At 41.4% G+C, this 12,792-nt stretch overlaps 1 protein-coding gene across 5 annotated transcripts in view; it reads right to left on the reverse strand.

The window, feature by feature from the left end:
* LOC110521834 (serine/threonine-protein kinase Nek7) overlaps positions 1–12,792 on the reverse strand; it is a 130,268-nt gene that overhangs the window by 41,983 nt on the left and 75,493 nt on the right. For all 5 annotated transcript variants that reach the window (XM_036968925.1, XM_021599741.2, XM_036968923.1 and 2 more), the window contains one exon: positions 1,108–1,248. In XM_036968925.1, the coding sequence (XP_036824820.1) occupies positions 1,108–1,248 (141 nt within the window). The remainder of the gene's footprint in view (positions 1–1,107; positions 1,249–12,792) is intronic.

The following is a 12,792-nucleotide window of genomic DNA, read 5'->3' on the forward strand; positions in this document are numbered from 1 at the left end:
TTTGATAAAAAATGCGTGCGAAATCGTACAGGGAGAGAAAAAAAAAGCAACACTGGTAATATGGGTCATATAACCTTCTGGGCTAGACACGCCATTTTCTTTGCTGTGAAGTTCATTCCATTTTCCTCTGACGAGCGAACTTGCAATTGCAAAGCCTGCTCAGACTGGCCTGTGCTCTTGGTTATACCAGGCGATGAACTGATACAATGTGTCAACTTTGCTCGCTCTGCACACTGCTCGAATGTAAAACATTTACAAATGTAACAACAGAAGACATCAGGGTCTGCAACCCCGCTCTCCATCATGGCTAAATGATATTTAAAACATTTATGGAGGAATAGATGCAAAGGAAGAGCGGACGGAGAGACATGCAGGTGAGTGATGGCTGGAAAGAGATACTATACATGAGATACGAATGAAAGTGAAGTGGACATTATTAGACCGGTATATCGTGTATACACTAGTATAGAGTAATGATCGCAAAGCAGGATGAACTACAAAAGTATATTTCCTAAAGAAAATGTGTGTGCTTGTCTTAAAGTATTTGTGGTTGTAGAATAAGTCACAGTAGTGTTAATGACTGCAGTCGTAACGGTAGTGACTGGTTATAGTTGAAAAAGTAGGTAGATGGAAATATTGATCGATTGAGTGATTGATTGATCAGATAGACTGAACAGTTGAAAGTTAGTTTGGTGTCTCTAGTTCAAGAGTTACCACTACTGTTGGTGGATTATTTTATGCTAATCATTTTATGGCCACAACATTTTTCAAGCAGTTAAAGCACTAGGGCGAGCGGAAGAAGGCAAACTATAATAATACGAGTATGTGCCATTTCTAGAGTGGTCTTGCTTTCAGCAAGTACACTAATACATTTGATAAGTTAGTCAGCTAACTTTGATAAACATTCAGATATAGATCTTGATTTGAGTCGATCATACAATTTCAATTTCAAATCAATCTTTCTATGAACTAGAAAATATTAAGTAGTTTGAGAATATGTAGGAAAATTGGTGACATCAAACCCCTGAAATGTGTCCTTGGGTATCTTGAATGGTGGAAATATTATGGTGTGTGCTATGTGTGCGCGCGTGTGTGAGGCTCTCTCACCTGAACCTTCTTGAGGGCCATGGAGGTGTTGTCCATCAGGTACCTGGCCCGGTACACCTCACTGAACTGGCCCCGCCCAATCTTCTTCTCAATCTGGAAGTTAGCCAGAGAGTTGTGGCCCATGTCCGGCTGAAGCGGCTTCTGCAAGGCCGACACAGACAACACACAGTCACACATGTAGGCCTACACCCCTGATGCCTTCCCTTGCAGTTATGATTAGAGTTTTACAGCATGTTGAACATGGAATGGTTCACAATAGATTGTGTGATAAAGCAGAATCCATCTCATCTCCTAGTTTTTCTGCTGAACTTGGCATTTCCTGTCCAGAAAAACAACATTGAACTTAGTGATTGTTTATGCATATTTACAGTTAAAGGGATATTCAGGATTTGCCAATGAGGCCCTTTATCTACTTCCCCCAGCATCAGATGAACTCGTGGATACCATTTCTATGTCTCTGCGTGCAGAGATGGAAGTTGCTAACTAGCGTTAGCACAATGACTGGAGGTCTATGGGTATCTGCTAGCAGCTTTTGCCCACCTGATATATACTGAACAAAAATATAAACGCAGCATGTAAAGTGCTGATCCCATGTATCATGAGCTGAAATAAAAGTTAGCTGAAATTTCTCCAATTTTGTGCACAAATTTGTTTGCATGCCTATTAATGAGCATTTCTCCTTTGCCAAGATAATCCATCCACCTGACAGGTGTGGCATATCAAGAAGCCGATTAAACAGCATGATCATTACACAGGTGCATCTTGTGATGGGGACAATACAAGGCCACTCGAAAATGTGCAGGTTTGTCAACTTTGTTTAAGAGAATTTGGCAGTACCTCCAACCGGCCTTACAACCGCAGACCATGTGTAACCACACCAGCCCAGGACCTCCACATCTGGCTTCTTCACCTGCGGGATCATCTGAGGTCTATTTTTGTCTGTAATAAAGATTTTTTGTGGGGGAAAACCAGCTGCGCCCCTGCCCAGTCAAGTGAAATCGATAGATTAGGGCCGAATGAATATATTTAAATTGACTGATTCCTTCTATGAATTGTACTCGGCGTAATCTTTGAAATTGATGCAACATGCATTTATATTTTTGTTCAGTATAGAATACCTCAGGGTAAGCTGCAGACCCTTTTATCCACCAAGAGAATTCTCATCCGAAATTATGACCGCTGTCTACATCCCTCCACAAGCCAACACCATTCTCGAACCATAGGCAAACAAGAAACCGCTCACTCAGAGGCAGCGTTTCTGGAGACTTAAAACTGCCCTACCTCACTCCTACCAACAAGTCTATTGCGCCACTAGGGACGCTAAAACTCAAATTCTTAAACTTTTATTCTACCCCCAAAAACGCATACAAGGCCCTCCCTCGTCCTCCCTTCAGCAAATCTGACCATGACTCCATTCTCCTGCTTCCTATTTACAAAAAAATGCTCAAACAAGAAGTACCAATGATGGGATCAATACGGAAGTGAACAGATGAAGGAGACGTGAGGCTACAAGACTGTTTTGCTAGTACAAACTGGGATATGTTCCGGGATTCATCCGATAGCATTGAGGAGTTTACCACAACAGTTACGGGCTTCATCAATAAGTGCATAGACAGCGTCGTCCACACAGTAAGAATGTATCCAAACCAAAAACCATGGATTACAGGCAATATCCACACTGGGTTAAAGGCTAGAGCTACCGCTTACAAGGAACAGGACACGGACCTCCGACGAGACATCAAACATGCAAAAGGACAACAAAGGAGGAAGGTGGAATCCTATAGACGGGTTGGTTGTTTAGCAACAAAACCGACACGTGCGCAACTACGGGGCAAAACAGACAGGGTTGGCTTAGATTGTTGACAACCTATAAACCAAAGTGAGCTCTAAAACTATTGGACAGTGACATTTATATTGAATTTTTGGTTTCTGTACTCCAGCACTTTCAATTTGAAATGATACAATGACTGAGGTTAAAGTGCAGACTGTCAGCTTTATATTTGAGGGTATTTTCATCCATACAGGTTGTACATAGTCCCCCCATTTTATGAGAACAAAAGTATTGGGACAAATTCATATATGTGTATTGATATAGTGAACATTTTAGTATTTGGTCCCATATTCCTAGAACACAATGATTACATCAAGCTTGTGACACTGGAAACATGTTGGATGCATTGGCTGTTTGTTTTGGTTGTGTTTCAGATGATTTTGTGCCCAATAGAAATGAATGGAGCGGCAGGGTAGCCTAGTGGTTAGAGCGTTGGACTAGTAACCGGAAGGTTGCAAGTTCAAATCCCCGAGCTGACATGGTACAAATCTGTCGTTCTGCCCCTGAACAGGCTTGGTGCAGGTCTACAATTTTGTTTCTGGTGTCCTTTGAAAGCTCTTTGGTCTTGGAAATAGTGGAGTTTGGAGTGTGACTGTTTGAGGTTGTGGACAGGTGTCTTTTATACTGATAACAAGTTCAAACAGGTGCCATTAATACAGGTAACGAGTGGAGGACAGAGGAGCCTCTTAAAGAAGAAGTTACAGGTCTGTGAGAGCCAGAAATCTTGCTTGTTTGTAGGTGACCAAATACTTACTTTTCCACCATAACTTGCAAATAAATTCATAAAAAATCCTACAATGTGATTTTCTGGATTTTTTTTCTCATTTTGTCTGTCATAGTTGAAGTGTACCTATGATGAAAATTACAGGCCTCAATCATCTTTTTAAGTGGGAGAACTTGCACAATTGGAGGCTGACTAAATACCTATTTGCCCCACTGTATATATATAAATAAAACATTATTCCTCATGTGTTACTATATATATATATATATATGATGAATGATGAAGAGTAAAAAAAAAATATATATATATATATTTTTACTCTTCATCATTGGGCAGGGCTTGTAAAGCAAGCATTTCCCGGTAAGTCTACACCAGTTGTATTCGGCGCATGACAAATTCAATTTTATTTGATTTTAGCATGCGCATTGACTGGAAGTCTGTGGGAAACACTAGTCAGCAGTGGCTCAGGAAACTGCCTCTAACTTCCTTCATACTGGACACAGAGACATCAAAATGGTATACACAAGTTTATCTGACTCAAAATCCCAAAGTATCCCTTTAACAGAGAAAAAATGTGACTCTTCCTGAACCACTAAATCTTATTAGGTCATTATTATGTCCAACGAGGACAATAATTAGAGTGTGTGTCTGTGCTGTAGTCTGCCATGGCACATCACAGTTAACATGACGCTGCTGCACTTGAGGTGACTTATGTTGGACCAGTCAGCTAGCGACAACCCCCCCCCCCCCCCCTCCTCTTCCAAGGGATGCATGTGGCGCCCTGAAACTCAGCTCGCCAGTGAATGTCTAAAATTAAAAAGCTAAGAAAACAGGCTGGAATGAGCCTTGGGGTTGTGATGTGTGAAAACACACAGAGCAGAGCGTGACCTTTGCAGCCATTTTGTAAACGTGTCTGTTGGTGTGGTGGAGGGAGAGAGGAGGCGACAGATATCACAATGCCACATGTCACCGGTGCCTGGCCCCAACCACGACCCGGGGACACCCTCACAGGCAGGCAGGCAGACTCTGGGAAGGAGGAGGAGAGGAGGGTGAGAGCACAGTGTCATGATGGAGGGAGGGAAGGAGCAGCTTAAGATGTCTTCACTTCAGATTCGTTTCACAATTAAACAAAGTCTGCATGAACAGAACACAGACCTGCGGCAACGACAGAAGGGGTTCCTAGGACAACACACACTAGGGCTGGGCTGGTGAGCGATGTCTAATATTAAAGAATTTTCGAGGTATTGCTTGCCTGAGGTAGAATACCTTATGATAAACTGAAGACCACACTATCTACCAAGAGAGTTCTCATGTATATTATTCGTAGGCGTCTTTTTACCACCACAGATCGATGCTGGCACGAAGACCACACTCAAACAACTCTATAAGTCCATAAGCAAACAAGAAAATGCTCACCTTGGACTTTAATGCAGACAAACTTAAATCAGTTTTCCCAAATTCTTAGCAGCATGTCACATGTGCGACCAGAGAAAAAAATAAAATGAATCTCTACACCACCTTTACTCCACACACAGAGATGCATACAAAGCTCTCCTCCACCCTCCATTTGGCAAACCTGACCATAATTCTAACCTCCTGATTCCTGCTTACAAGCTACAGGACAGTTTTGCACGCACAGAATGGAATACGTTCCAGGATTCATCCAATGGCATTGAGGAGTATACCACCTCAGTCATCGGCTTCATCAATAACGGCATCCCCATACTGACCGTACGTACATAACCCAACCAGAAGCCATGGATTACAGGCAACATCCGCATCTATCATGGCAGAAGCATTTTGCTACACTCACATTAACATCTGCTATCCATGTGTACGTGACCAATAACATTTGATTTGATTAGAGCTCAAGGCTAGAGCTGTCGCTTTCAAGGAGTGGGACACTAATCCGGACGCCTATAAGAAATCTAATGTTGCCCTCAGACAAACCATCAAACGAGCAAAGCTTCAATACAGGATTAAGAATGAATCATACTACACTGGCTCTGACGCTCGTAGGATATGGCAGGGCTTGAAAACTATTACTGACTACAAAGGGAAAGCCAGATGCGAGCTTCCCAGTGACGCGAGCCTATCAGATGAGCTAAATGCCTTTTATGCTCGCTTCGAGGCAAGCAACACCGAAGCATGCAAGAGAGCACCAGCTGTTCTGGATGACTGTGTGATATCGCTCTAGGTAGCTGATGTGAGCAAGACCTTTAAACAGACAAACATTCACAAAGCCGCGGGGCCCGATGGATTACCAGGACATGTTCTCAAACATGGGAGGACCAACTGGCAAGCGTATTCACTGACATTTTCAACCTCTCCCTGAATGAGTCTGTAATACATGTTTCAAGCAGACCTCCATAGTCCCTGTGCCAAGGAAGCGAAGGTAACCTGCCTAACCGTAGCACTCACATCAGTAGCCATTAGGTGCTTTGAAAAGCTGGTCATGGCTCACATCAACAGCATCCTCCCGGATACCCTAGACCCACTCCAATTCGCATACCGCCCAAACATATCCACAGATGACAAAATCAAACTCCACACAGCCCTTTCCCACCTGGACAAAAGGAACACGTATGTGAGAATGCTGTTAACTTCTTTGGGGTAGGGGGCAGTATTTTCACGTCCGGATGAAAAGCGTTCCCAGAGTAAACTGCCTGCTACTCAGGCCCAGATGCTAGGATATGCATATTATTAGTAGATTTGGATAGAAAACACTGACGTTTCTAAAACTGTTTGAATGACGTCTGTGAGTTTAACAGAACTCATATGGCAGGCAAAAACCTGAGAAAAAAATCAAACCAGTCTTTGTGAGGTTTCTAGGTTTTCAAGTCAGCCTATCCAATATACAGTGTCTGTGGGGTCATATTGCACTTCCTAAGGCTTCCACTAGATGTCAACAGTCTTTAGAACCGTGTTTCAGGCTTCTACTGTGAAGTGGGAGAGAATGAGAGCTGATTGAGTCATGGATCTGCCAGAAGGCCATGTGCTCAGTCAGGCGCGCGCGCCCGTGAGAGTTAGCTCCGTTCCCTTTAATTTCTAAAGACAAAGGAATTCTCCGGTTGAAACATTGAAGATTTATGATAAAAACATCCTAAAGATATACATCGTTTGACGTATTTCTACGAACTGTAATATACGTTTTTTGATTTTGTCTGGACCTAGTGCCTGCGCATTTGGATTACTGTACTAAATGCGCGAACAAGGTATTTGGACATACATGGACTTTATTGAACAAAACTAACATGTATTGTGGAACTGGGATTCCTGGGAGTGCATTCTGATGAAGATTGAAGGTAAGTGAATATTTATAATGCTATTTCTGACTTTTGTTGACTCCATAACATGGCGGGTATCTGTATTGCTTGTTTTGGTCTCTGAGCGCTGTACTCAGATTACTTTTTCCGTAAAGCTTTTTTGAAATCTGACAGCGGTTGCATTAAGAAGAAGTATATCTTTAATTCCATGCATAACACTTGTATTGTCATCAACATTTATGATGAGTATTTCTGTAAATTGACGTGGCTCTCTGCACTTTCACCGGATGTTTTGGAGGCAAAACATATGTTTACATTGACGCGTTTTTTGGATATAAATATGAACTTTATCGAACAAAACATACATGTATTGTGTTACATGAAGTCCTATGAGTGCCATCTGATGAAGATCAAAAGGTTAGTGATTAATTTAATCTATTTCTGCTTTTTGTGACTCCTCTCTTTGGCTGGAAAAATGGCTGTGTTTTTTTGTGACGAGGTACTGACCTAACATAAATCACATGGAATGCCTTTGTCGTAAAGCCTTTTTGAAATCGGACACTGTGGTGGGATTAACAACAAGATTACCTTTAAAATGGTGTATAATACATATGGTTGAGGAATTTTAATTATGAGATTTCTGTTTGAATTTGGCGCCCTGCACTTTCACTGGATGTTGGTCAGGTGGGACGTTAGCGTCCCACGTACCCTAGCGAGGTAAATTGACTACAGCTCAGCGTTCAACACCATAGTGTCCACGAAGCTCATCACTAAGCTAAGGACCCTGGGACTAAATACCTCCCTCTGCAACTGGATTATGGACTTACTGACAGGCCACCCCCAGGTGGTAAGGGTAGGCAACAACCTTTACCACCTTGGGCCCCTCAGCGGTGTGTATTTTGTCCCCTCATGTACTCCCTGTTCACACACAACTGCATGACCAAACACGATTTCAACACCATCATTAAGTTTGCTGATGACCGACAACGATGAGACAGCCTATAGGGAGGTCAGAGAACTGGCAGTGTGGTGCCAGGACAACAACCTTTCCCTCAATGTGAGCAAGACAAAGGAGCTGATCGTGGACTACAGGAAAAGGCGGGCCGAACAGGCCCCCATTATCAACGGGGCTATAGTGGAGTGGGTGAAGAGTTTCAAGTTCCTTGGTGTCCACATCACCAACGATCGATCATGATCCAAACACACCAAGACAGTGAAGAGGGCACGACAACACCTTTTCTCCCTCAGGAGACTGAAAAGATTTGGCATGGGTCCCAAGATCCTCAAAAAGTTATTCAGCTGCACCATCGAGAGCATCCTGACCGGTTGCATCACCGCCTGGTAGGGCAACTGCTCAGCATCTGACCGTAAGGCGCTACAGACGTTAGTGCGTACGGCCCAGTACATCACTGGGGCCAAGCTTCCTGCAATCCAGGACCAATATAATAGGTCGGTGTCAGAGGAAAGCATAAAATTGTCAGAGACTCCAGTCACCCAAGTCAGACTGTTTTCTCTGCTACTGCACGGCAAGCGGTACCAGAGCGCCAAGTGTAGGACCAAAAGGCTCATTAAAAGCTTCTACCCCTAAGCCATAAGACTGCTGAACAATTAATCAAATGGCCAACCAGACTATTACATTGACCCATTTGTTTTGTACTTTGTTGATACTCGCTGTTTATTATCTTATGCATAGTCACTACACCCCTACCTACATGTACAAATTACCTCTAACCTGTACCCCTGCACACTGACTCGGTACCCCTTGTATATAGCCTCGTTATTGTTATGTTACTTTAGTTTATTTGGTAAATATTTTCTTAACCAACTGTGCAGTTCAAGAAGAGTTAAGGGCTTGTAAGTAAGCATTTCACGGTAAGGTCTACACTTGTGTTCGGCACATGTGACAAATAAAGTTTGATTTGGCCAAAATATTATGAGACAATATTGTTCATTTTTTTACAGTATTTTGTGTTTTTGAATAAATAAAAAAAAAATGCTATATGAGTTGTGCATGACCCTAGGCTGGCAACACATAAATGCCAAATCATTTAAAAAAAAGGGGGGCATTCTGATTAACTGAACAGAACATTTGAGGGCAGTTATCATTCCTGACTGGTTGCATCACTGCCTGGTATGGTAACTGCTCGGCCTCCGACCGCAAGGCACTACACAGAGGGTACCACGTACGGCCCAGTACATCACTGGGGCCAAGCTTCCTGCCATCCAGGACCTCTATACCAGACGGTGTCAGATGAAGGCCCTAAAAATGTTCAAAGACTCCAGCCACCCTAGTCATAGACTGTTCTCTCTGCTACCGCACAGCAAGCGGTACTGGAGCGCCAGGTCACGGTCCAAGAGGATTCTAAACAGCTTCTACCCCCAAGCCACAAGACTCATGAACATCTAATCAATTGGCTACCCAGATGATTTGCATTGCCCTCCCCCCTCTTTTACACTGCTGCCATACTCTGTTATTATCCATTCATAGTCACTTTAATAACTCTACCTAGATGTACATATTAACTAACTGTATATAGCCTCGCTATTGTTATTTTACTGCTGCTCTTTAATTATTTGTTACTTTTATTTCTTATTTAGGTATTTTTTATTAACTACATTGTTAGTGAAATGCTTGCTTACAAGTCCTTAACTAAGGTCTACTACCTAAATACTACACCTGCTGTATTCAGTGCATGTGACAAATACAATTTGATTCGATATGGGCAAAACATAATCGAGGCCTTATTTTTAACTAAATATTGCAATTGCGATTTAGATTAAAACACTTGGGTGAACGTTTGTAATCATGGCAATATAATGGCAATTCTAATTTTATAGTTAGAATGTAATATTAATATAGAATATTAATATAATTTCTATGGATGCGTAATTGTGACAGGGTGTCCCAGGGGAGTAGGACCCTTTAATCTTCTGATTAATTAAAATGTTTTCGATTACATCATGTAGCTAAAATATTAACGCTTTGCCTGTTCCTACCTGATTTAGAAGATGCTGTTGCACAAACATGCTGATTTAGGCATACACCAGGACTGGTATCAGGCTGTATTAGCTAGCTTCATTTGCTCTGACTCAATACATGTATTAGCTAGCTAGCCAGCTAACTAGCGATTTCCGTTAGTGTCTTACACAGTTGATTTTAGCCACAACTTGCTAAGAAAAGACAAACTAGCTATTTGCAGACAGTAAGATACACAAACTAAGTGTAATTATAGAACGCTTGTGTTCTTTATAATAAGAAGCAAAGTGGAAAGCACAATCGTTGTCATCAACATATTGTTGCATCTGCTGCATTGACTATGCACACTCAAGATTGAATGGTTGGCAAATGATCTCGTGGTCGAGGAACAACTGCTCTCCTTGAGCTTGTGTCCGTTAGGCCTACGGATGTATTTATTTATCAGCACAAATTATATTGAGCAACAAAAGCCCCACTTGTGGTATTCTTAAATTAAACTAGTTTTTGAGAGTACGGAGCACAATACCATGGAGGAGTTTAGAAGGTAAAAACTCCATCACACTTGTATTCCACAGGCTGGTATCCGCACTATGCAGCTGTTGCAAGAGAAAATGTTTCACTGGTTGTCCACTGGGTGGCAAAAACAATGATTGATAGGCAGCTTAAACTTCTTCAATTCAACCATTATTGGGTTAAAATACACATCTGCATTTGTGAACAGCCATCCACGATTCACATCAATGCGCTATGTACAATTGAAGTGGGACATTTACATACACCTTAGCCAAACACATTTAAACTCAGTTTTTCAAAATTCCAGACATTTAATCTGAGTAAACTTCCCTGTCTTTACCACTTTATTTTAACAATGTGAAATGTCAGAATAGCAGTAGAGAGAATGATTTATTTCAGCTTTTATTTCTTTAAATCACACTCCCAGTGGGTCAGAAGTTTACATACACTCAATTAGTATTTGGTAGCATTGCCTATAAATTGTTTATCTTGGGTCAAATGTTTTGGGTAGCCTTCCACAAGCTTCCCACAATAAGTTGGGTGAATTTTGGCCCATTCCTCCTGACAGAGCGGGTGCCTAATTGCTCGCACATGCTTTCCCTGCAGCAAAGCACCCCCACAACATGATGCTGCCACCCCCGTGCTTCACGGTTGGGATGTTGTTCTTCGGCTTGCAAGCATCCAACTTTTTCCTCCAAACATAACGATGGTCATTATGGCCAAACAGTTCTATTTTTGTTTCATTAGACCAGGGGACATTTCTCCAAAAAGTACAATATTTGTCCCCATGTGCAGTTGCAAATCGTAGTCTGGCTTTTTTATGGTGGTTTTGGAGCAGTGGCTTCTTCCTTGCTGAGCGGCCTTTCAACATAGGACTCGTTTTACTGTAGATAGATACTTTTGTACCCGTTTCCTCCAGCATCTTCACAGGGTCCTTTGCTGTTTTTCTGGGATTGATTTGCACTTTTCGCAACAAAGTACTTTCAACTCAAGGAGACCGAACAGGCCTCCTTCCTGAGCGGTATGATGGCTGCGTGGTGCCATGGTGTTTATACTTGCGTACTATTGTGTGTACAGATGAACGTGGTACCTTCAGGCGTTTGGAAATTGCTTCTAAGGATGAACCAGACTTGTGGAGGTCTACAATTTATTTTCTGAGGTCTTGACTGATTTCTTTTGATTTTCACATGGTGTCAAGCAAAGAGGCACTGAGTTTGAAGGTAGACCTTGAAATACATCCACAGGTACACCTCCAATTGACTCAAATTATGTCAATAAGCATATCAGAATTTTCTAAAGCCATGACATCATTTTCTGGAATTTTCCAAGCTGTTTAAAGGCACAGTCAACTTAGTGTATGTAAACTTCTGACCCACTGGAATTGTGATACAGTGAATTATAAGTGAAATAATCTGTCTGTAAACAATTGTTGGAAAAATTACTTCTGTCATGCACAAAGTAGATGTCCTAACGGAAATGCCAAAATTATATTTTGTTAACAAGACATTTGTGGAGTGGTTGAAAAACAAGTTTTAATGACGCCAACCTAAGTGTATGTAAACTTCTGACTTCCACTGTAGATATCAATAAGTGATATTTGTAATCGCCTGTAGGCTACACCACTGCTCTTGTCCTTCTCTCAAATAGTTTATACAAGTTGGATAATCTTTAGATGTCAACATTAGAAGACATAGCTTGGACTGTAGCCTACAAAAGCCTATTCCTGCTCTTTTCCTGCGATCCGTCAAATGCATTTGGTGTGTCATCATAGTGGTCTCTGACTTGCGGTCAGACTCGCTCAGGCGGAACAAACGTAACACTTATGCTTTTTTTTCCCAATGCTGCTTTGAATGTCATTGAGAGGACAGAAAGGTGACCGTTTTTTTTTCCGCAAACGTCCTTTCTGAATTTAAAAAGTAATCCTAGAAGTGTTTGAAAAGTATCTGTAATCTGATTACAATATTTTAGCTGGTAAAAATGGATTACAGTTAGTTCTTTTGTAAATCATTACTCCCTGATATATACTGATATAACAGTAATTTACGATCTTACTGTTTTATAGCGCTATATCCTCTTAGTATGAATTTTTTACAGTGCCTGCAAAAAGTATAAATGAATGTTACACACAGGAAGTATTCACACCCCTCGACTTTTTCAACATTTTGTTGTGTTAAAGCCTGAATTTAAAATGAATTAAATTTAGATTTTGTGTCACTACATACAATAATAACCCATAATGTCAAAGTGGAATATTATTTTTAGAATTGTTGGCAAATTAATTAAAAATGAAAATCTGAAATGTCTTGTGTCAAAAACTATTCAACTCTATTGCTATGGCAAGCCGAAATAAGTTCAGGAGTAAAAATGTGCTAAA

The sequence above is a fragment of the Oncorhynchus mykiss genome, chromosome 30 (genome assembly GCF_013265735.2).
Source record: "Oncorhynchus mykiss isolate Arlee chromosome 30, USDA_OmykA_1.1, whole genome shotgun sequence".
In the NCBI taxonomy this organism is placed as follows: Eukaryota; Metazoa; Chordata; class Actinopteri; order Salmoniformes; family Salmonidae; genus Oncorhynchus; species Oncorhynchus mykiss.